This window comes from Calypte anna, chromosome 4A (genome assembly GCF_003957555.1).
Source record: "Calypte anna isolate BGI_N300 chromosome 4A, bCalAnn1_v1.p, whole genome shotgun sequence".
Lineage (NCBI taxonomy): Eukaryota > Metazoa > Chordata > Aves > Apodiformes > Trochilidae > Calypte > Calypte anna.
In genome coordinates, this window is record NC_044248.1 from 20,455,638 (window position 1) to 20,481,581 (window position 25,944).

The window sequence follows — 25,944 nt, forward strand, 5'->3', positions numbered from 1 at the left end:
TCCGCATGGGAAATAAATCTCTGAATTAGATAGCCTTTAGAAATGGTCTCCTGGATAAAGAACGGGGTCATCCAGGGAGCTTGCATAGGGCTGAATATTTTACCAGAGATTTCTACTCTGTCCAGGAGGGGAAAGGTTGGATTGCCCCATCAGAAATACTGCAGTCCTTGACATTAGCATTGTTTTGTGACTGATAGAATTCTGATGAGATATATTTGGCTTAGTTCAATATTGCTGGTAAATTGTGTAAATTACTGTTCAGAACTGAAAGATAACTTATTTAGCACTGAGGTAAAAGCCATTACATAAAAGTCCCATGATTTTCTTGCCCAAAGAGGCAAAGCTTTATATTAGATCACCCTTTAGGAAAGAGAGAAAGAAACAGGAAGAGTGAAGCTTTAATGTTAAAATGCCATCCACCACCCAAGGTTGCAAAATGTGTTCATGAGTTCAAATTGATCTTTCAGAATATGATGCCACATGATGCCATGGTGAGGAGCAGCTGACTATCCTAAGCAGTGAAGAATGAACATCACAAAAATGATGTTTCCTTCCTGGGGGGTTTGTTTTGCTGGCCTTTGGTATTGATTTGACCATTTAGAGAGTTTCTTTTCAATTTTTGTGTGTATCATTGAAGACCTGTATCGAAAGTATGCCTGAACCTTCAGTAATTTCTGTGATCTGGCTAGTTAAGATAATGTGGCAGCACTGCATTGTGTTATAGACTGTGGGAAATTAGCAGTATAATGCTGGAGAATTTCACAAATGAAAGATTACCTGGCTGATAAAGAGCAAGGTTTTTCTTGTATTTCTGTAGCGAATCTTAGCCCAGCAAGATGCTGGGTTGCATTAATAATGACACCACCATTAAATATGAAGAAGTCATCATCCCACTATACTCTGCCCTTTTCAGTCCACACCTGGAATACTGTGTTCAGTTCTGGTCCCCTCTATACAAAAAAGATGTGGACAGGCTGGAGAGGGTCCAGAGAATTGGCCACAAGGATGATGAAAGGACTGGACAGCCTGCTGTACAAGGAAAGGTTGACAGAACTGGGCTTGTTCAGCCTGGAGAAAAGAAGGTTCAGAGGACACCTTGTTACCATGTTCCAGTACTTAACATGTGGGTACCAAAAAGATGGAGGCTCCATTTTTGCAAGGATTCAAATGGAAAAGATAAAGGGTAATGGGTACAAGTTACTTTTGGGGAGATCTCGATTAGATATCAGAAGGAAGTTTCTCACTGTGAGAACAGAAGGACATTGGAATCATCTCCCTAGGGGAGTCACAGATTCTCCAATACTGGACAATTCAAGACTCAGCTTGACAAGATGCTGGGCCATTTCATTTAAGCTGTGTTCCTACCTGAAAAGGTCAGACCAGATCATCCTTGAGGTCTCTTCAAACCTGGTGTTCTATGATTCTGTATGTATTCAATCTGAACAAAAATGCCAGTGTAAACATACCAAGGGTGGCTCACCTCTGCCTATACATCCTGCACTCAGATCCTAGCCCTTGCTGTGCTGTGGATGGGGTTTCACTTGTATGACTGTCATTCTTTCAGGTTGCATTTCAAAAATCATTCTGGAGACAGTTCTGCAGCAAGTTCTGAACGAAGCACATCCCGCTGTTCAAGTTCTGAGACTGATGCGTTCACTCTGTGTTGATGGTAACAGCTAGAAAGAGAAATAAGATTCTAGCACCATCTAGCACATTTCATTAACTATCTCTACCTTGGCAGTAGTCTATGAAAACTGAGCTAAGTATGGCATCTTGACACCTCAGTCACATAAAACCTCCTTTTGCTGGACTGTTCTTGGTGTGCACATATGCTCTGATGGAATTCAGTGCTCAGAGAAATTTCTAATCCCTGAAAGACTGGATCTTCAGCTGGTGGAGCTTTGCCAGAAAGAAGGAAATATAAAGACAATTTTTGAAAAGGTTGTATTTGATGTGTAGTGGGAAATACTGGGTCTGCATAACCTAAGAGGCACCAAAGAAGGAAATCTAGATGTAGGAATTTAGGCAGGAAACAATCCTACTGGATTCTACTTGGGCAAACAGTTGATTGTTGAAAAAGTAATCCTGCAGGAAGCAGTCAGACAAGCTGTAATTGTGAGCTGAAAAAACCCAATTTCTGGCCTGAACTGTGTTTGGAAGATAAACTTTACTATTTTCCTTCTTGTTTGAAGGTATTAGCAGCAATGGCTGCAGCTGGAGCCTCTTACTGTTTTGACAGTCAGGAAAATTGATTGCACAGCAGTAGGAAGATAGATGAAACCACAACCCCACGTACTTGTATTTGGTTGCTTTACCTCTACTTTTCTCACAGTATTGAATATTTTTAGATTCAGCTCTTTGACAGGCCTGGATTCTGAGCTCTGTGTTATCTTAGCACAGCTGAAAAGTTTTTTTTTTCACTAACTAGGACTCAAAGCATACTTATGGAAATTATTTGCCATGTGGCTACAATCTGTAGTAAATTCAAGTGCTTTTAGAACCAAGCCCTTAATTTTGAAGGGATTCCAGTCTTTTTTATTAAACAGAACTGTTTGAATTTCTGAATCAAGGATAAAGAATTAAGGGGTTTTGTTAGTTTTTTGGTTTGGGGGGGTGTTTGCTTATTTGTTTGTTTTAAAAAAACAAATTCTGATTCTTCTTTCCCCTCCTGTTCTGGAACTAAACCAGCTTGTCAGCAGTGTTTGAACGTGGTTCCTGTTAAACCAGTTTTGGAATGTGGTTTGACAGGCCAGAATGGAGTAGGGACAAAGTACTTTAGAATTAAGTTTGAAAACCTAATTCTAAGCTAAAACTGTAACTGTAGTGAGAGTGATAAAAACCTAAACCACAATGCTTGTCTTTTCCCTTGCCTTCTTTTTCTTTCTCCACCTTGTCAGACTGTGCTAGGCTGCTACAAGATGTGCGCAAACTTCTCTTGAGTCTTGCAGCTTTTCAGCCTGAGCCTCTGTTATAGCAAATGACATAGTTAAACAGTTATCTGAAAAGTAGCTTACTTTTTAGTCATATTGTTATTAGGTATATTTTCCTTATCTTAAAAATTCCATGGAGCCTAACTGAAGATAACCAATCTTTTTCTTCGCTGTGTCATTTCTTGCAAAATAGTTGCAGCAAAAGCTGTGCCCATCTCCCATGATACTTTCCAGTGTTATACAAACACAGCAACTTTCAACTGCTTTAGTTTATCTGCTGTTGACTTTAGGAGTACAATTTGCAATATGAAAGGATGACTGCAGGATATTATTTTTAAAGTTGTATAAAAGTGATTGTGCATCTTTTTTTCCCACAGTGAAAATGTCTAGACTTTTCTGAACCCTTGTAAAGCTGTTATCCAGACAAATTAGTTCCATGAATTTGAACCACATCAACCTCAAGAATTATCCAAATAAATGGGGTCACCAAGTCATTTTACCCTTAGCTATAGTACAAAACGCTGCCCGCAATCTGAAAAGCTGACAGATATGAAAATTGCTCATCAGCTAGAGCCTAACTTTATTTATTTATATATTTATTTATTTTAAACAGGAAGATTTTCTGTTCATTTGAGTGAAAAAAATATTCCCTGACAGAGTGGGCATTGTGATGCATTGTAATTTGGGCTATTGGTAGCTTGTATTAAGCATAGATATAATGAGGAATAGTTTGTGGCTGACATCTAGTGCCAAGCCTAAGAGTAAGAGACAACACAACACCCAGTTATATTTTTAGGGAGATGTTTAGTCATTTGGAAGAGGGGTGCATTTCATACTCCAAACTATCAGTATCCGAGGATCTTTTGTACTGTTTCAGTGTTCAAATCAATGCCAAAAATTAACTCCTCCATAGCCATCTGATTTTTTGCTTTCCAAATAGCCTTTTATCTAGCTTGTGCCTGTGCTTGTGTTATTTATCTCATACTTGGTTTGATAAACTTTGAACAAAGAAATCTCTGAACACTACACATTTTCACTCTCCTCTCTTTTACACAAGTTTCTCCAAATGTTCTTTGTTTTAGTTCCAGGCAGTTAAGACTGTGAATGTTATTTTGTTTGGTCTTTTGTCCCTTGTGGAAGAAAGGGGAGGAAAAAAAAAAAAAAAAAAAAAGAAAGAAAGAAAAAAAAAAAAGAACAAATTGAGTTAAGCTGAGTTTGGAAAGAGCCAGACTTGTGTTTTTAACAATTTACTCAGTTGAATGGTACTTTCGCACTCTGTTTATACATTTTCTTCAAAGAGAACCTCTTATCAGAACATGACTTTAATAACCTCAAATAGCTTTCTAAGGGGGTTCTTTTTTCCTAAGTCTGCATTATAGAGCTTTAGGAACAGGTGGAATTGAAAGGCAATATGAAATGACTTTAACTCTGAAGGAGTCATGGCATCGTCATCACAGCACTGATTCCAGTGTCTAGTATTTTATGGTGATAGCAAAAAATAGTAGAGTGGCTGTTTTTGCTTTCTCAGAGGCACTTTCTGCCTGTTTTGATGATTTATGTCTAGGTCATGACAAAATTTCTGTGTCACACAGACACACAGCTATCACAGCAGAGAGCAAAGTTATACTTAAATAAATAATGCCTTTATTCTGAAGGAGTAGCTGTCTTTGATCTGTTTGAACTCTGGGCTTAGTAGCTCCACTGCATTTTTCTCCTTTTCTCATGTTTTGGCTTAATAACTATCACCAGCTTCATATAGAACATTGCAGTCAAATGCTGAGCCCTCTGAAGTTCTTTAAGACTAATCTGGAGTTATCACAAAATCATCAGGGCAGTCAATAATGATGCATTCTCTGGTATCTCTTGGTACTGTCAAAAATCCCATTGCAAAATTACAGTGATGTCTTGTCTGGGTCTCATGTTATTAGCAATGCACCCAGTTCTTTTTTCATGATACAAGATGGACTTTGACACCAACTGAGAATGTATCTGAAATTGGCATATTATATTGTTTGCACACTACTAAAAAACAAGCTGAATATTTAGATAGATGTGCATGGTATTTCAGTGCTTCTAGCTGTATTTTCATGCAAGGCTGTAGTTAAAGGGAAGAACATTTGGATTAAAAATTGTCCAGGCCACTCTAGTGGATCCATAAAAGATTTTAACATGAAATAGTCCTTTGCACACAGTAATTTAAAAAGGCAGAAGAGAATGAAAATTTGAGCTTAGTATGGATGTGAAATACGGGAAAAAAAACAACCCAAGACTAAAGGGAAAAAAAAGAAGTAACTGAAAGTTGTGGGAATTTTTGCACAGAAAATATTTGGTTGTGCTTTAGCCACTTCATCTGTTAGACACTGGAATTCTGCACAAGAAATGCTTGTTCATTGCTGGCTGCATTTCTAGGGACAGAGATAAAGGAGCAGTAGCTTGACAAATGCCAAAGTGGCATTTTCTGAAGTTCAGTAAAGCAGTGGATAGGTGAAAAAGGATCTAGCCAATGTATGCTTGCTGGCAATCATTTGATTGTCTATCGCTCCAATTTGCTAAGAATTTTTTTTTTATTAGGCATGTAGAATTCTACACTGTTAATCTCTGTTTATCTGAATTGTATATAGCAAAATTAATTACATGAGTATCTGTTGCTAGTGTAGAACAATTAAAGCTTCATGCTTTCAGAGCATTTCTATGCAGAATGTGTAATTACTCTTCGTGCCAAAAAATTTCTTGCATTGTGCAGACATATATAATTTAATATGTTAGTACTAACATATTAATCAGATTTAATAAAAATTAGCTGGTGAAATATTCCATCTAGTTCTAATAAGGGAAGTGGTGGCTTTTCAGAATTAAAAGTAATTTCTGTGGCATTTTGTCACTCAATACTTTATGCAAAATGTGTTGTGGGTATTCTAGTTATTCTCTTAAACATGAAGGTATCAGATGTCAGGAGCTTTTCTCATGAGAAAACTAGGAAGTACAGTTTTATCCCAAAATTGGCATCCATCCATAATAAAAATGAAGAGTGGGCCACCCAGAAATAAGCCATCCTTTTGCCAAATAGGCACTGAGAAAGGATCTGAGAAATACCGTAGGTTGCATTCGTGCACACACACACACAGACCCACAATATGTGGAAGGATATCTCTGTTGATAACTCGTCTAGTTATTTGCTGTGTCTGGACTTTTGGGGGTCTGGCTTGTGCGTTTGGGGTGATTTTTTTAAGCAAATAGAATTGGCTGTATTAGGGCCTGGTGTTTTGTGGGCTTTTTCCCACAACTTATTCACAGTGTGGCTGGAGCGGATGCCTGATGGAATTCCCTGTTAGTTTCATAACCTCTTGACATTTTTGGTCAGAGGTTGGTCATGCTATTCAGGATCAAGGGAAGAAAGTGATGGAGGGAAGGAGGTGGTATAAAATGTTTATTGAGATGTTTAGTGTCAGCTGAAGATAAATAAGAAATTATATGTTTATGGGGCTTTTTGTTGCCACAACAAATTGAAATCAGAAAACTGGATTTCACTTGATCTTCATGTGAGGGAGGGGCTGGGCTGTCCCAACCACTTTCCTCTTGCTATGTGTTCCAAATTATTCTGAAAACACATTTGCAAGTAATTTATTATAACTAGCACATCTGTTTGTACTGCAAGTATTTTACTGCAAGCAACATTTATGTGGTGTGTTTGTAGCCAGTGAAATAGCTTCACAGGTACAATAAATGCGATTTAATGCTCAAATTACTTTGATTTTTATAAGCAGAACGGCCTCCTGGAAAAACTGTGGAACTGCTAAGCTGTGAGCTTTTCTAATACCCTCCAGACAATTTATATTGAAGATAAAGTTGCAAGTGAAGAACCATCATGCTGTCTGGCTGGGATTAAAGCTACCCACATGCACACGCACAAGTTGGGCACTGTCTGGGATGTTTCTGCCATTCCATGTGTCATTTACTATTTTCAGAATATTCATCACTTTATGAACCTATGCTTGTGCTGTCTTACATGTTGTTTTATGCTCTACTGAAATGACTCTACTGCTATTGCTAAACTTGTTCTGGATTTATACCAACAGAAGATCTTGTTTCTTCGGGCAGACGTTCAATGGTTCAAGCTTTATGCATGAAGATCTGCATAGATCTGGAAGGCAGCAGCCTTCATCAGGGTTATGCAACTGTTGAGCAAAGCTGCAATTTGATAATGATACAAAAGAATACTTCTTTCTGAAAGGAAGTTCAAAAAGGGTTTTCTGTGTATCTTCAGAAGATGGTGAACTGAGCCTTGCTGTCTGCAGTGCTCTGTTATGTTACAAAACGGAGCACTTCAGGGTGCAAGGATAAGCTCTCTGGAAAGCCACAGCACAGGGTAAAGCTAACACAGGGTCACTTCCCCTAGCTGTTGCTCAGGCATTCTGTGATCAAGATCCCCATGTGTGACTAGCAAGGTCAGTGCTGGGTTTTATTTGAAGTCTTGGTGGTGTTTTACCTGTGAGATGTTATGCACGGTCAACATCTTTATTAACTTGCATTAAAAATACCAAGAAACTTTAAAACCACAGAAAATTACCCAGTTGAAGGTTATAATGTTCTTCAACTCTGTTCCTGGTGCATTAAATGTAGTGGTGCTATTTAAAGCCAAGAATGAAAAGGGAATTCTCTGGCATTAGTTGTTGGGGTTATAAATAATGCTAGATGTTAGGATTTACATGATCTTGACATGGACAGCATATATTCAGAATGTCTGGATGGAGTGTCTACATTTAATGTCAAAGGGTAATGCTCTGTAACAGGGTTGCTATAGTGACTTTGCAATGACGTTATTCTGGGGATTTCATATTAGAAAGAAATGGTGTTTGATTTGGCAGGGTGCAGAAAGTACCCCAAAGAGTGAGGGATGGTTTTAGCACCTTAAATTCAGAACACAGAATACTGTTTAGTGCTTCTGGGATTGAGAGATGCAGATGGAGCTTATTTATAGCGTGTGAACTAACAATGCCTGTTTATGTTGGTTTATATTGTTCTGATTTATAAGCATAAAATAAATCACAGCAGTGCACTTCTGACACTGGTTCTGGCTGGTGTGAGTGATGTCTGCCAGTGGTGTTGGTCATGTCACAGTGCCATTTTCACACAGAATGGAATCAAAATACTTCTTTGATTTGAAGTCCAGTGAAGATCCATGGATTGAGCTCACTTTAAAATCTTTGCCATTTTTTCAGAGCAGTGTTTGATTACAAAGAAAATTTGCCAAAACCTTTATGTAAGAATCTTGTAAATTAGTTATTACTGCTTTACCTTAAGATAAATTAAATACGGAATATAAAAATATATATTAATGCTTGGATTTCTGTAAGCGAGAGACAGCAAATCTTGCTTTTAAAACCTATTAGGATTGGCAGATAATTAATAGGTGCTTCATTTAAATGTTCCATTCTAAGGAAGTTGTGACACCTTGGCTGAGTGACCTGGTTCTTTTTTATAGTATCTCTTTAGGGTGGTATCTTTTCCATGTGCCATAAAAAGTCTCATAGAAACAAGCAAGATGTGTTGTAGGAATTCCTTCTCTTCTCTTGCTCCACCAGACTTTTGAAAGTAAAGCAATTTCCAATATCATCCATGTTTTCTTTTAGTCTTAAGTTAGATACATTAATTCTTTCTCTCTCTTCCACTCTCTGGCCTTCCTTCCTTCGTCCTCATAGAAAACAGGTGAAAGGTCTGCTTTTTAGTCTAAAATTGAGTAATTTAAAATAATGTTCAGTAAGTTTATGCATAAAATTAAACGTCTGGGTTTTTTTGTTTGTTTGTTTGTTTGTTTGTTTTGTTTTGTAACAAAAAGACCCTCTGGAGCCTACTAGAGTGTGGTACTGGTCAAGTAGACCAAGAGGTGCTGTAACCTAGGGACAGGAGTGGGCAGCCTCAGTGTAGCAGGATCCCCTGATGCCAGTACCACTGCTGCCATCAAACCAGCAAGCTAAGGCTGGGAAGAGGGGAGAAAAATGAGGTGAATCATTAGTTCTCTGCTTGCTTTCTATTCTGACACCACAAATATTAGGCTACTTTTTGGGCTATTGGGCTGTTCCCTTTGTGGTTCCCCTGTGGAAGCTTACAGGAGCACACAGCCAAAGCCATTCTGAAAGTAGATAGACAATAGATACTTTAGAAGCCACCTCAGGTGTTTAGTTAGGCATGTGCAAGGGCTCTTACGATTTCTATTTCAAAATCAGTGGCTAGGTCCCTTTTGGAGAAGCTTTTGTGGAAGGCAATACAGGTTTCAGCAGGGAAAGGATTGGGATTTTATTTGATCCTGAAGTCATTACTCATATCTTCCCATTAGCACAGAAAAAAAAATTTGGCAGGTTTGTATTTAGAAGTAGTTCTCTAGTAGTTTGTCAGGGTTTTAATTTTTTTATATTGTCTGGTTTTGAAGAGGACAGAATAGATGGAATTGATCTGATGTAATCTTGTAAGAGGCTTTTGCTTATGTCTTACACAAGAGGCTGTCATGGAAACTTAGTAACCATGGGGTGAGAGGTAAAGCCCTGTTAATGATTAAAAACAGCTTAAAAAAAGAAAAAAAAAAAAAGAGTAGATAAAAACAGAAACCTTCATATCATTTTTGCAGGCATTTTCCAGCATGGAAAATGATTGTTAATGACATACCTCAGGAATGAAGTAGAAATGCAGTTAATAGAATTTTTCCAGATGAAATTGGTCTTTGTATGAAAACTGAATGTTCATTAAGGATTGTAACTGCTTAAAGGAAAAAAATAACAATTTTAGCCTTTCCAACTCAAAGATCTTAAAATAAAAACAAAACAAACCCACAAAGACCCCCCACAAATATTCCCTTAACAATAAAAAAATCCAAGTAAACTAAAAACTAGAGAATATCTGACTTGGGGTGGGAAAGAATAAATTGAAGTATGATAGTCCTATATTATAGGACTGTGAAATAAATTTTCAGTTGGTTAATTCAGGTAATTAAAAAATGATAACTAGAAAAAGGCAACTTAAATTATAGAAGAGATACTCAAGCAACAAAATATTACTATCTTTGTAAATAATGATATAACTTAATAATAAATAACTCAGGGCCCCATTACTTGGATAAAAAGCTTGGTAAATTTTGAATTCTTTTGTTTTTTTTAATTTTTTTGATTCAAGTACTGTTTTAAAATGATAGCTGCATTTATGTAGCTCAGATGATTATTATGAAATGTGCCTAATCACCTACCTAAGTTGCCGTTAGAAGAAAATATACATGGTCTGTAGTACTTTACCACATATTTTGCTCAAACATGGTCTATCTTTAGGAATTTATTATTATTGTTGTTGTTATTATTATTATTATTATTTAGAAGTTTGCTTCAGTTTGAGATGTTCTGTCACCCTTATGAAAAAGCTCAATAGGATGTTATTCAATAGGTTACATCTCAAAAATTCACAGTCTTCACATTTATCCTCTGGGAGATCTTTCCACTTGGTGTGTTCGTGGCTTGGCTGGCCTGAGGTGCCTTCCTCTTGCTCCTTTCTGAACTGCAGGGTGGAGCCTCATCTGATGCCCCATCAGGTCTCCAAAGTCTCCAAGGAGATGCAAGACCATTTCTGTCTTAACAAGACGTAGCATGGCAATTTATTTTCAATCATAGATCAAGTGTTAAGTTTTCATCTTAATATTTTTGTCTTTTCTTTGTAGATATTACAAACTTTTCTGTCGTAAATTCCCTAAGTTACCTTTGTCCTGTGTTCGAAGTGTGGGTTTGAGCCAAAAAGGTATGTGTGGATTTTTTTTTTTTCAAGAGGTAACATTGCAACATGGCTTTAAATAGTTATATTCCCTCCTCCAAGGGGTCTCCAGAACTCTCATTTTAGATTTAGGGACAGCACTATGAGTCAGCACTACAAACATTTTCTTCAGACTCTTGGGAATATTTGGAATTCAGCAGATAATAGCTAGTAGCTGCTTGGGATTTGTTTAAAATTAGGTTAAATTACTCATTCCTGGGTCAAAATAACTAGCAGGAATTTGTAACATGGATTTTTCTTCTCAGAACCACTAAAATGCTAATTATTTATCTTGACATAGGAAAGATTCTTGCTGGCACCTGATGAACTGTTTTATGAATTCCAGTACATCATCTTAAATCCCACCAGAACTGCACTCACTGTATACACCATGTTGTGGGGTTTTATTTAATTTTTCTCTTGTGCATGGCAAAAGATGAGTTTGCGTACAGTTGGCTGCAAAGTCCTGACTTCCAAGGCAAAGCATCAGGTGGTGTGCAGAGCACTGTCAAGGGATTGCAATGGTTCACTGAGGTGCTGATCCTGCAAGTGCTTTTATTCATGTTCAACTTCTGTGAGGGGTGGGCAGTCATATGGACAAGCAGGAGATCCTTTTCTAAAGTTAGCAACTCTAGTAATGTAAAACTCCACAACTTTGTGGCCCTTATCTGCTAGGCTGCTGTATCTCTGAGACCATTTGGAGTCAGCAGCAAAGCAACTTTTAATAAGTTTGTAATTTGGGCTTATGCAGTATTTTGTTTCAGTCTGTGCAAGTTTCACAAATGAATGGGGATTATTATTTTTTTAAATGTAACACTACTTCAACATAAATTTCCACATAAGTCTGTTGAAATAAGTCCATACTGTTTTGATCCTGTAAGAGAAAGCCTTAAAGAAGACTTCCATAAGAAAATCAAGTGAAGAAAGTAGTTTTCTGATGCATTCCTTCTAATGTGGTCAGCTGTTTCATGGCAAGAAGACACTGTCAGATCAACTTATTTGTGGAAAGATTGTGCTGTGAAAGTCCCTGGGGTGTGCCAGGGAGAGAGCTGTTGGATGAGGCACTTGAGATAATCCAAGTGGGATGTAATTGCCAAGGTGCAGAAAAGAAGTCTCTAAAGGCAGAACCTAAGCTATGAAGTACTGTTATTGATTAAAACACATGGATTTTTAAGTGGAAACACTCTTCTTGGAGGCATTTCTCTTTGGATCTATGAGGAAAGATTGATCTTCATCCCTTGCATGTGGCTGCAGGAGGGAGGACTTTGCATGAGGGAGAGAAGAAGAGCCTTCTGTGTTCCTGCAGCACTGGCAGATGGTGCAGGGAAAACTAAAAGCTGAGAGCCAGTTGCAGGGAGCTGCCACCCTATATATGTTTTTCTCCATGTTTTCATAGGAAAAACTTTGTAATGATGAGAAGCATAGGGGATTTCTCTGCAAGGCTCATATTTTTCAGTGTTCTCTGAACACAAAGAGGGATATTGGCACACAAGTCTTTTAAGGGAAACAATATGCTGTGAATAATGTTGACTGGAAATGCTACTACATGTTTGGGGTGGGGTTGTCTGCCATTGGAAGTAATAAAAATACCGTTGTACATTATCCACTAGGGTTTGGTTTAGTCTAGAAGCTGATTTTTAAGCAGCTGAGGTTTATTTACTGGTCGTGTCAGGAATATTTGGACTTCTTAACTTCAGTCTTCAGCATTTTTACATTTCAGGCTTCATAATGGAGAGCAAGATATATGGTGCATCTACCCCAGTTCAACAGAATGGGCTCTAACCAGACTGTTAATATAGTGTCTTCTGTGTTCTTTCCACCCACAGCAATTCTTTTCGTATTATTTATGTTCTAAAATCTATTCAGCAAAAGTTTTCATGGTATGCTGTTGCTTCCAGGTCATTGCTTTCATTACAGCCTTACTATGTCTCTAACAAAGTGCAAATCACTGTGTTACACATAGAAGATGCAGTTTATGTTTGCCTTCTCAGTTTGACTGGAAGATATTTCTGCTTTTGGATGCTAGAGCTTTCCTTTTCCATTTTATACATATCAAACATCTGTTACATGTGCTGCTTCCCATATTATTTAAATAGTCTGCTTTAAATATTCCAAGACATGAGAAGTTTTGTGAAAGTCTTGGGCACAGTGTCAACTTTTAGGACACTTGCAGTAAAGTCATGTATTGCCTGTGCATATGCACACACACACAAATCATAGACTATACCTAGTTTCACCTCTGAATTCTTTTACTTGTGTTATTGTGCTAAATCTAATCAATACATCGCTACAATTTTGAATAAGGCTACATGTACTTAAGAGCAAACAGAAATTTTCTCATAAATTCTGCAGATATGTTCAAGCATATAAGCTTTAACAGTTTTTTTTTTAATTCAGTCAAAGGAGACTGAATAGTGACTAAATTAATCTGAATATAATCATTATACATTTATATTTTCCCATTTTCAAAATGTTATAAGCTTATTGAAGCGTTTTCTCCCCAATTGGTATGCTTTTTTAAATGTTAAACTGCCCCTAAAATTAATAGTATATTATTGTATATAATAGCTCAACAAAATAGTTTATGGGTAAAATATCTTTAACTTACTTTTGTTTCAGGAATTTTTAAAGATACATCTCAGTAACAGTATTAAAACTTTCTGATGTTTTATATTGCTTCATAACAGCGTGGTTCCCATGTAAGATTTTTATCTTTTATATTAGGGCTTTTAGTGGAAAAATTGGTAGGAATAGTTGAATGGCTACTGCAGCAAAACTTTGGGTTTTCCCATGTGTAGTTTGGGTTTGATGTCTACTAACTTAATTCACTTATTAGCCATAATTAGATTAAAATGTTATTGCAACGCAAGAGTGTGGTGATACATGATGTAAGTTACCTTTCTTTGCTTCAATATCCACCTTGTTTCCCCCCAGTTCTTTCCCTGTCTAGATTAAGTCCTCCTGTCCTGACTGCCTCTTTGGTACATGTGGTTTAAGTGGTAAAACTATAAACAGCAATGTGGTTGGCATTGCAGTTCTTTCTAGGAAAGTGTTCAAGGAAGGTGGAGGCTTGAATATGTGCTGCACGTTGGTTCTCAAGTCTAAGGCAATTGAACTGGGGGCTCCTTTTTTTGGAGGACTGTGGGAGGCATATTCTGTGTTATAGAGTAATCTGTAGCTAAAGAAAAACCCAATCCAAAAAAGACTTCAGAAATGTAGTGACCCAGCACATGTGAACCCAGAGAGCTGCCACCTCAGTTGTATAGAGCGAAAGAAATGTGCCAAGGTCAGTGACAAATGGACTTTGCAGGTGTTTGCTTCTGGCAAATGTCCCTGTAAAGTAAACTTCACCAGGGTGGAGCCAGGCAAAGGTTTGAATGCATGGGAGAAGCAACAGGTTGGGGCTGCTTCCCACCTTGATTAGAAATAGCTGCACACTGTCGGTGAGTGCAAAGGCATTTTCCTTTTTTTTTTTTTTAATCCTTATTTTCCTGTGCTTACGCTCTGTATAAGGTCAGGATTCAGTTTTTACTCTGTTTTAATGGCATAAACAACTCAGCCCACCCTGCCTAATGCTGTTGTTCAAAGGCAGGCAGGTGTCGAAGTCTGCTGTAAGAAACAGAACAGGTGCCTCAGCGATGCCTTGAGCACTGTGAGCTCTGTCAGCAGCACAGCAATAAGAGAGCTCAGTTCCTTCTTCATTGATTACTCACTGTATTACCATAAAACCCATTTTCCAAGCTGTAAAGTGTGCCTTCCCAGGAAGGCTGAGAGAAGAGGCAGTGCCCACTAAGCTGTGTGGGAGGTTCAGCAGGGCCCTGGGTCAGTGCCGGTGGAGCTCCTGGCTGCAGAGGCTTTTACAATCTGCTAGGATGAGGCAACCTTAGACTGCAGCAAGGAAAGGAAAGAGCAAATCAGAGCAATTGGGAAAATACTGGGATCTGCTGGTCAAAAAATAGTACAGATAATTTTTTTCCCTTTTCACTTGCCCTTCTTCATGTTCCTCTCTGCCCTAAGGATTAACAGGAAAGAAAACCATGAGATTTGGGCAATCATGTCACTGCTGATGTAAGACTCTTCTTAAAGAATGTGTGGATGAAGGCAGTGCAAATGGGACAATGCTGCCACCAAAAGGCACACCCAGCTGTTAGCTTCTCTGCTTCTGTAGGTCAGTATTTGAATGAAAGAGGTGCTCGTCCACAGTGTTATGAAAATCAGTGCTTCTGACTCAGCACTGAGGAGGAGCCCAGGTTGCTCTTTTGCAGCGGGTGATGCTTTAAAGGATCTGTCTTACAAAGGCCACCTCACTAAAATGTGATACTTGTCAGGGATTTCTGAAGATACTTCATCATCTCTTACCTATGTCTCTTGGTCTTGTATTAAGGGAACATAAGCTCATCAGTTCTTCCTGTTGCATCTTCCTATCAAGTATGAAGGGATCAGTACCAGAGTCTTGGGATGTCTTGGCTAAATCTGAAAGCAGTTCTCCTGCTTCTGATTCTGTGATAACACTGTTAAGAGAGCTCCATCTTGATGCAAATAAATTGCTATTAGTGAACTATTGTGAGTAGAAATGCCCTTCACTGATTGGGGAAACTGATACTGACTGAGGAGAAATCTACCAGCAGAATATCTTCATCTAAATAAAAAAGATTCTCAGTTCACAGGAGAGTTCCACTTAACAAACCATGAGCAGCATATGGTATAGTATATCTGTATAGAGTATAGACATTTATGGTACGACTTGCAAAGACAAACATAGCTTAATTTTTACCAAACTCTCAGTCATCAACAATAGAATTCAAACAACACATAAAGACAGAACTTGTACAGTTATACTGCCTCTTTGAGATATTATTTTCTATGGGATGCCTCCTGAGAAAATGCTTTGGGCCCCCAGCTTTTTTTTTTTTGATCTGGGAAGCAGGTTCACTTCTGTTCCTAGCAGGCACCTGTGTCACAGGCCTGTGACACAGTGCCCACCTGCTGGCCTTCAGGACCTAGCTGGTCACAAAAACACAGCTTGCGTCCTAGAGCTGATCACATCTCACACTGCAACTGCAGCTGACGTGGGATAAGGAGTTATCCCATCAGGTTTTGCTAGATTATTATCAGAGTTGTACAAGATTTCTTGTAATGAACATTAGTTCTGGAAACCTTCCTCTGTGTGGGAGAGAGGAGGAACACTGTTTTTATCTGCTTTCTAGCAGTTTTCACTGAAGCAAATTCTAACTGCAAATGCCATGTATTTGAAGACAAAAGGAGACTTGACTGGTTCTGTCAGAATGCTGTATTTTAAAGCTTTTACTATTCATAGCCATAGTGCTGTAGTTTTAGATCTTAAATATCCTTCTTTATGTTGTTCATCCTTATCCTAAATGTCCTTATGATAAATGAGATAATAAACAACTGTTCTAGTTCTGTTTTAGAAATGGTTAAAAGTGGCCATTAGCAGATAGATAGAAACAATTTCTTTTTTTTTTTACAGCAGCATAGTCAGCCTAGAGTATAATGGTTATCTTTCCCTGGGGAAATAAGTACTAAATATAAAATTTGGAATACTGAATCCCTCGTTTGTTTCCAGGGGAAAAAGAACATGCCAGCTTGTTTAATGCCGCAGGAGAGTGTAGATACATTACTAGGTGTGATTAAAGTTCTTAGTACAAATACATTTTCTCTTTGGTTTTCACCAATGTGTATGGTACCTTTTATGTACTGTTATGATGTGTTTAATTTCAGAGCTTTGCATCCATCATGTTGCCCTGTGGACCAGTTTTGTCCTTCATTCGGTGCCTGGTGCGGAAGAAGAACGTCGGCGGTGAAAGTCCTGAGGACTCCAAGCTGTGCCGGTGCTTATCAACAGTGGACCTTATAGCCCTGGGAGTAGGAAGTACCCTGGGTGCTGGTGTTTATGTCCTTGCTGGAGAAGTAGCCAAATCTGATTCTGGACCCAGCATCGTCGTTTCTTTCCTGATTGCTGCCCTGGCCTCTGTGATGGCAGGTCTCTGCTATGCTGAGTTTGGTGCTCGTGTTCCCAAGACTGGTTCTGCATATTTGTATACGTACGTAACCGTCGGCGAACTCTGGGCTTTTATCACTGGTTGGAATCTCATTTTATCCTATGTCATAGGTAAGCTTAAGAACAAACACAGGTCTCGAGGGTTTCTGAGCCAGCAGATGAAAGATACAGATTTGTGTCTTTCTTTTCTGTCTCTATACTTACCTACTATTGCTTTTTACTCCCGCTGAGATGAAGTAACCAAAGTAATGTGGTCAGGTTATATCCTCCTGGGCATCACCAGTGCAAACATGTTTTTTGCAAGACACTTTTGTAAACAGTGTGTCTTCAGCAGAATGAACTTCATACCCTGTGTGATAGAGGAGGTTTAGATTGGACAGTAGAAGGCACTTCTTCACTTAAAGGGCAGACACTGAACAGGCTGCTCAGGGAAGTGGTAAAATCACCATCCCTGGAGGTGTTCAGAAGATGTGTAGATATGGTACTTGGGGACATGGTTTAGCACTGAGCTTGACAGAGTCAGGTTAATGGTTGGACGTGGTCTCAAATTCTATTCCAACTAGAATGATTCAGTGATTCTATGAAAATTATGTCAGGCATTTCAGTGATGGTGCATAAGGATAAATAGGATTTCATTGCTTTGGTCAGCAAGAGTAATTTCAGTAAATTTTTTTTTTTCTGGAATATACATAGCAAGGACATTTACATGAACCCCATCACTATAGTGTCTCACTTGAAGAAAGTCATGATGAGCTACTACCTACAGAAGTTTTGCCCCAATCACTATAAAGTCACTATGCCTGAGTATTGAATTGAAGTGGATTTCATGATAGGAGAGTTATAAAAATAAGGTTGTATTTGGCTGTGGCCATCTGTTCTAATTACCAGAGGAGAGTATTAATCTCAATTACCAACTCTAACAATATGCATCTTGCGAGTGATTTTTCTCTTTACTTCCAGGTAAACTTTCCTTTGTGTTCTTTCTTAAAATGCCTTTTTTACATTGCTTTATATTGTTTAATGTATGCTATACTGTAACTTTAGAAATAAGTGTCTTCCAGAATTATATGAGATGTAAATGATACAGAAGTAATTTCGCAAATAAATGAGGTTAAAATTCATATATTCTTTTTGTAGAATAGTGTAGTGGAACAGAGCGACCAGGTGCCTCTGATCATCAGGAAGTGGGTGTGAGCCGCTATCAACTCCACCTGTGCCCAGTCAGGGCAGGGCCCCTATGGAGCATGTGCAAGACCATGGGGCCAATAAATAGTGAGGCTCACACCCACTGAGGCAGCTCATTCTGGAGCTAGTTGAGAGAGTGGCTGGTTGCTTCCATAGCAGCAGACCATCTTGCTAGTTCCTCGCTGTGGGCAATAGACTCAAACCACATCCTCCGAGTCTATACTACCATATTGACACCTCGATCTCGGACTAGAGACTCCATTCCGGTTACAGAATAGTGTTGCCATTTAGTTATGTAAAGAAATTCTAAAACATTAAAATTCCTCAGCAAAACAAAATCACTCCTAACACAAGTTCTGCTTTTTTAAATGCAAGTAGCACCATGCTTGCATTTCTTTTCTTTTTCAAGAGAGATAACTATGTATCTCTTTATGTAGGCAAAGCCCTAAACCTGCATGTGTTTTGTGCAGGTACATCAAGTGTAGCAAGAGCCTGGAGTGGCACCTTTGATGAACTTCTTGGAAAACAGATTGGTCATTTCTTCAGAACCTACTTCAAAATTAATTACTCTGGGCTAGCAGAGTATCCTGACTTCTTTGCTGTATTCCTTATATTACTCCTATCAGGTAAGACATTATATGGCTTCATTTATGGGAGTTGTGGTGTCAAAGTGTTTCTTACAGAAAAAAATGCTAAATCATAATTTGTTTTACCAGAAATACTTTAATAATGTTTAACAAGTTCAGAGGTGTGTTTGTGTATTGATACAGTGACCCTGGGGACAGAATGAACATATAATCAAATTTTGATGTGTATCCTCTTCTTTTGTTAAAGCTGAGACATGAAATAATCACTTGTCAGAAAATTATACAGTTCTGTGTGGGGTTTAGGGCTTTATTACTAGTAAATGCTTTCAGAGGGACCTTGGGGTTAAGCTTGGTAGTTTAGTGATGTGATGTGCTCCCCTTAAATCACATATTATGCATGCAGTGGGTATTTGTAAGGGTATTTTCCCCTCTAAATTGTTAACTTACTGAGTATAAAATAACTTCCCCAACTTTAAGTCTTCAAGAGCTGCTGAGCCTAGAGCTTGTTTGAGCCAAAGGGCACTCCAAGGTACTGGCGTGGCCCAGCAGACAGGTTTGGAACCTGAGTAAACCCTTCAGGTCTACTCCACACTGTTCTGGGTTTGGGGTTTTTTGGTTTTGTTGTTTTTTTTTCCTTTTTGTTTTCCCTGTCTTCACTCATGTATCATGTTTTTAAATCACAAAACTGACACCAACTACATGCTTTTTGGAGGGATCAGAAAGCTCAGAAATACTTCAACTTATTTGGAAGCTTGCATTTAACAGATGCTTTCTGTAGGGACAGGTTTTTAACGCCACCAGGAGTGAAGGAAGCAGTAAGTGTATTCTAAAGTGTATAGCTTGTTTGCAGCCAAACCACCAGGGATTGAGCTGGGTGGATTTCACTGCTGCCAAAAGGAGGGACACTGGGGATGGCTCAGGGCTGAGTAGGCTGAGCATGATACAGTAATTGGATTCTGAGCTGCACAAAGCTGAATCACAGGAGCAGCAGTTTTACAGTAAATGTTGTGCTAAGTACAACAGAAATCACACAGAAATCAGGTTTGGGAAGGTTTTTTTCCTGCAGAAAGGACTTTAAATGCTATGTTTTATACTGCATTAGGCTAAGACTACTTTCTTGGGAAAAACTAAGCTAAAGAAAGTATACACCTATTTCCAATGAAAATTATTCTGGTATAATTATACCTCATATGGTAACTTCTGTATTGTGATAAGACATCAAATGTCTCATTAGCAAAGTTGGAAATCTTTTACAATTTATCTTGAGAGGCTTAAAATTTTCAGACTTAATCTCTAAATAATGAGGGAAAGCATGTATCTGACAGTGGAAACAGAGTGCAAAGAACCTGTGGAGGCTTTCCCATTGTGTTTAATTTTTCCTAATCTGCTCACTGCCTGCTCTGTCATTAAGCTGTTAGTACACTTACAGTTGTTACAAATCTAATGACACAGTAGGATCCTGATGGAGTAACTTTCAGATTGTTTAAATGCACTACTCTGCAATGTGTCTTCTGGATCAGACTGTTTTCTAGAATGTCAGTGGATCAGTGTTTATGAATAGGAGGTTTGCATCTCTTTTAAAAGTTTTCTTAATGAGCTAGGAAATAGGACTCTTACTCTGTGATAGATACTATCTGAAAAATTGGAGTGAACAGATTACTCTGTTAATCTAATAATTTTGCTTATTTTATTCATCTAATCAGTAACTGTTCTGTAAGGAATAGATTGTACCAATCTGTTTTTACTAAGCATACTATTCTTCTACCTATTTTTGTTCTATTGCATAAAATAGAGATATTAATTGTAATCTCAGAAAAGCTTTTCTGTGTGGTGACACAGAAAAGCATTGCTCAAAATGCTTTTAAATACTTAAGGAATGTAATTAAATAAGATTTCTGTTTGAAGGTTTCCAATACACTTGTCTATTGCCATGCTGTCAAAGATTCTAGTAAATTTGTGCTACTGCTCTTTAAAAGTATAAAAATACAGTGTTGTTCTATTACTGTTATTCACAGTACTTGCATGTGAATCTTCTTTGAAGTGGTATTTTATCAGCTTAAGGGGTCATTCACATCTGCAAAACATTTTTATTTTATAGGTCTTTTATCTTTTGGAGTAAAAGAATCTGCATGGGTGAATAAAATTTTCACTGCTATTAACATCTTGGTCCTATTCTTCGTTGTGATTTCTGGCTTTGTGAAAGGAGATGCTGACAACTGGAAAATAAGTGAAGAATATCTCAGAAACCTTACTGCATTAACAGAGTAATTATTTTTTAAAAAAATGCACATACTTGCTCATATTCCAAGCAATTTTCTTTAATACTTGCTTTAGTATTATTATAGGTAATATTTCAACTAATAGCTCCGTTGCTGGGAACCCTTAAAAATAGTTTATTTTCTGGTTAGCAACTTCCTTTAAAAAATAATCAAATTTCAATACCGTTGCCCACAGCCATTTGAGAGGTTACTGGCTTCTTGCCCTTAAGCCATGTGTTAACTCAGTATGTGAGGATGACAGCAGGAGTTGCCTATGCCATTAGTGTTTAGATATATTTTGCCACAAGCTCCAAAGTGAGTAAGATGATAGTTATGTGATTTTAGTATTCTTCCATCTACTGTTTTGTTTTCCTTACAAGCTTTGACATAAAAATGTCTTTTTATGAAGTTTTGTAAAGTAGAATTCTGTCTTGATGAAAGCATTTTAACATGTTTTTCTAGAGTTGTAGGGGAGGAGTATGCCAGAGTTTGTCCTACCAATAATAGTAATAAAAAATAAATTTTTTCTGCTCTATTTTTGTTTGTTATAGGAACTGCTCATCCTATGAGAATGTGACAAGTATATATGGGCATGGTGGCTTTATGCCATATGGTTTCACAGGAACATTGGCTGGTGCTGCAACCTGTTTTTATGCTTTTGTAGGATTTGACTGCATTGCAACAACTGGTATAGTATTTATATGCATGCCTATGTACTTATAAGTATACAAGTATAAGATGCTTTCTTTGTAATATAACCCACACAAACAACATCTGTCTGCTCTTCTTCCTTGGCTTTCTCCTCAATTCATGTAGAATGAGTCTGAGTTAATTCCTGAATGTGGCTGTTTTTCTGAGATGAAGGAGGAGATTTTACTGAGTTTATTCCTGTTCTAGAAAAAATATTTGTTGCTTTCTAAGTCTGGAAGTGCTTAGTATACAATTTTTCTGCTCAGATCATGTTAATAACTGCTCACTTTGACAGTTCTGTGAGATGAAGGATATGGCTGATAAGAAATGAGGACATTGAACTTATAAATTGTAGTTAAATAACTAGAATCTATGGGCTTTCAGTACTCTAAATATAGAATGTACTTTATGTCCTTTGGTTTATCTCTATTTTTAATACTATTTCTGGCACCAAAAGGCTGAGTTTTGTTCTGTGTGGTGACACAGAACAGAGTTTATTTTATGCAGATTTTTGCAACTTCTATTACAGATACGATTTCCATGGCTTAGATTAACAAATTATCTGTCTTTGATGTTATTTTTTTAAAACTGAACGTGGAAATGAGTAACAATTTTTGGTGGGGCTGTATTTTTTTGAAACTATTTTTCAGGAGAAGAGGTCAAGAATCCTCAGAAAGCCATACCCATAGGAATTGTGGTGTCCCTGCTTGTCTGCTTCATGGCCTATTTTGGAGTTTCAGCTGCACTGACACTTATGATGCCTTACTACCTACTAGATGAGAAAAGTCCTCTCCCACTAGCATTTGAATATGTTGGATGGGGACCTGCCAAATATGTTGTAGCAGTGGGATCCCTCTGTGCTTTGTCTACAAGGTAAAAGACATTGAAGTACTAATTCTGTTGGGGAAAGCTGATGAATAATATATGACATTGAAATATTTGTTCACATGCTCATTTTGAAGGCTCAGTTCATGCAGAGGATTATATAGTAAGTAAATAAGAATGCTTTAGACTTACGCAGGTCTGGATCACAGTATGTGCATTAATTTAAGATCCTTTGTTAAACTGTTCTGTTCCTGAACTCCACCTCTGGCTTGTTACTAATTTTTTTTTTTTTTTTTTTCATTAAAATATGTATTTTCAGATGTAAGACTTGCAAATTATCTTTATTAACTGACAAAACAAACCTTGCTCATTTTGTCCTCTCTTGCTGTCCACTCCCAATGGCTCCGCATCTTTATGGGCTCTGTGTATTTGTGGACAAAATTGAAGAGGTGATTAACTAGCTCCATCCCCCATCTTTATTTCTTGTCTCTGTTTCCTACAGTAGCCAGACTGTGTTCTGACATCATCCCTTCCTGTGGTTTCTGAGTGGTTATTTGAGATGTAGATTATAGCTGTGAAAAGCATGTAATTTATTCCCCTTTGTGAAACTGTAGGTGCCACCTGAATTTAACATGTTACTTTGATTAAAAAGATCAGAGAGGGCATGAGATGTATTAGTACGTGTTCATATATATTACACCCCCATCTACACTTTCATAGAATGGAAAATTGCTTAATACTTGAGTTTAGGGGTAGATGACAATGTTCTACCTGATCTTATGTAGCTAAGGAGTAATTTACATGAGCTTCAATGATCAGAATCTTGGCTGCTTTTCCACAAAGGAAAAGGATGTGCCTAATGCTGACAGCATGCTGACTGTAGACAATGGTGTAAAGGAATTTTTATGTAGAAGGAGATAGAAAAAGGAACTAGTTCCAGAATTACATTAAAAGTGACTGAAGAATGTCATAGTTGCACAGTTCATTGTGGGATTATAGTTATTTTCTATCTCATTGTCAAGATCCCTCTCGGTTTGGAAGGTTTTACTGAATCTTTTTCTATATTGATAAATAGCAAAAGTGAGACATAAGCAGAAACTACATTAAAGAAATTAAAATTGGAGAAAAAACGAACTGAGTAAAATGTTTTTTCAGAAATTGGTACAGTTGATCTCTTTTTCCAGTGTATTCTAAAGAATTACATTTACTCATATGAAGAGGTTAATTGCACAGTCTATTGACTGATGTCAGTTCAGAACAAAACCAAGGGAATTGTATCTTATATTCCTCAGTTAAAGGTATCATTAAGAAAACAAAAATTGGGATCATAGCTTTTGGTTCATATAGTTACCTCTTACCATGTTATGTTGTGAACTTGTTTTCTCAGTGTAAAGATGTGTTAATATTTTCATTGTTCAAGTGAAAGTATTTAAAGAGGGGTGGGATAAATATATTTGACAGAACCACAACAGTAAAAATTTAGCAGTGGATTTCAGCAGTATTCTTATTTGAAAAATCAACTGTCACCCTGGTTTAGGAAACATTCTTTTTTGGAAGGGACATTCACACATCAAAATCAATCCATGTGGAATGGAGCTTACCTCATGTGTGTCTAACCTTAACGCTTGTGTCTCATGAGCGTTACTGGAGGTACTTAGGATCTGTGGTATGTAAAAGCTGTGCCTTCTGTAAGTGATATAGTTGATTCCCTAAACTGAAAAAGGCAACCATTCACCTGGTTAAAAAGTAGTGTGCTTGCTGCAGAGGTTATACTGGATATGATTTTGCCTTTTTTCCTTCTGGTGTTTTTTGTTTTCTTAATCACAATTATTTCCCCTTGAGGGAAAGAAGCCACCTAATTTAAGAAGTATTTTTAAAAAGAGCTTTGAGTTATCAAAAGTTTAAAAGCTTTCTGTGTTCTGCTGATAACAAATACAAATTATTTTGCTTTAATTAAAAAAAAAATTAAGCAATCGTAATGAAACTTGGCTAGAGGTGCTTTAATTGAAAGAAATAATGTACCCAAGTATAACTCTATGGTGCTTTCTTTGAATTACTGTTAATCAGCAGCCTTACATGGAGCAGAGTATGAGATGCTGCTAATGCTTATTGATTTGCTGCTGCTGACTGACAGATTTTCTCCAGGCGTACTAAAGCTTAATTGCTAACTCAGTGGGACCTGGAAGATGTTCTGGTCCACTGATGCCCAAGAACTACAGAGGTGGCAAGTTATTTTCCTAAACCAAATTGTCTCTGATGAAGCAATTCCATTGCCTAAATTAATTAAAAAAAAACTAAAAATCAACTTTAGAGGGGAAAATATATTTCTATCTGTGCCTGATCTGTAGCGTCTTGGGATATGGGGCTTTCTGATTTTGTCTTACAATCATGAATTTTGTTTCTATACATGCCATTAATTAACATTTTTTATCCATGATACAAGTCTGCATGAACTGTTTGCCATGTTGCATGTGTTTGCTTTTTACTTAGTCTTCTTGGATCCATTTTCCCAATGCCACGTGTAATCTATGCTATGGCGAAGGACGGGTTGCTTTTCAAATGTCTAGCTCAAATCAATCCCAAAACGAAGACCCCACTAGTTGCTACTCTGTCGTCTGGTGCAGTGGCAGGTGAGACTAAGAGCTGATCCTTGTAAAGAGAGGTGCACTGCTAAACACGTTGCATATATGGAAACAGACCACTGTTGTGCAGCTTTAATTTGCTTCAGACTGAAATGATCAAATCTAATTGTCAACAGGTAAAGTAGACTGCAGTAAAACTTTTCTCTACCACAGATTTTGTATTTGTTGGTTAATCTCAAGTGCTTTCAAAGCCTAGGTTCAAAATAAGCAACAACCCAAACCCAAGAGCATCAGTCAACCAAGCAAAAAACGAAGAGCAGCAACACAGAGCCTAAACCAAGACTATACCTAAACCCATTAACTCTTCCAAGCTTTCTTGTTGTGTAGTTGGGTTTGCCAGTAAAGCATTGTGCTTTTAATAACCTGTGTTTGAACTATACATTTTTCTGTTCTAGTCTTCTCGGCTCTATGTTCCCTTTGCCCCGAATTCTGTTTGCCATGGCACGCGATGGTTTACTCTTTAGTTTTCTTGCCAAAGTGAATAAGAGGCAGGCACCAGTTTCTGCCACCTTGACAGCAGGGGTCATCTCTGGTAAGCTCTCAAAGCCCGTGTTACTTAAAACTGAGATTTAAACACTCTATGCACGTGCATGGTACGTTTAATTTTTAAAGGAGCTGCTTGTTAACTTCCCCTGCATGTACAATGGGAATAAAATTATCAAATAATCAAAAGTTATGAGAACTCCAGATCATGCCAATCATGGTGGTGGTGATGCCCTTAATGCCACAGAATTGATTATTTTTTATTTTTTTTTTTAATTTTTTTTAGTATAAGCCTCTTGTATTTCAAGTTTGTAACTTAATCTGGGTTCTTTAGGCTGATGCTCTACTTACAGGGTTTTCTCATCTGGTGTATATCTGTATCACATCTATAAGGGGAGAAAAAACATCTTTAATTAGAAGACATGAGACAAAACCTGCATTTGCAACAGGATCACTTTTTGTGATTTTTTTTTTTAAAGAATAAGGATTCATATTGTGGTTGAAGGGGTATGTGTGTGTTGAGAGATTACATTTGTATGC

The 25,944-nt window shown here is 37.6% G+C and overlaps 1 protein-coding gene across 6 annotated transcripts in view; it reads left to right on the plus strand.

Annotated features, from left to right (window-relative positions):
* The window catches only part of SLC7A2 (solute carrier family 7 member 2), a 43,135-nt gene that overhangs the window by 9,272 nt on the left and 7,919 nt on the right, over positions 1–25,944 (plus strand). For 2 of the 6 annotated variants that reach the window (XM_030449606.1, XM_030449607.1), the window contains 7 exons: positions 10,627–10,703; positions 16,455–16,845; positions 18,390–18,545; positions 20,605–20,770; positions 21,316–21,452; positions 22,105–22,327; positions 24,770–24,909. In XM_030449606.1, the coding sequence (XP_030305466.1) occupies positions 16,470–16,845; positions 18,390–18,545; positions 20,605–20,770; positions 21,316–21,452; positions 22,105–22,327; positions 24,770–24,909 (1,198 nt within the window). In that variant the 5' untranslated portion in view covers positions 10,627–10,703; positions 16,455–16,469. Of the gene's footprint in view, positions 1–10,626; positions 10,704–16,454; positions 16,846–18,389; positions 18,546–20,604; positions 20,771–21,315; positions 21,453–22,104; positions 22,328–24,769; positions 24,910–25,316; positions 25,454–25,944 lie in introns of those variants that run through there. The other 4 variants (XM_030449610.1, XM_008491840.2, XM_030449608.1 and 1 more) reach the window with 3 other exon arrangements.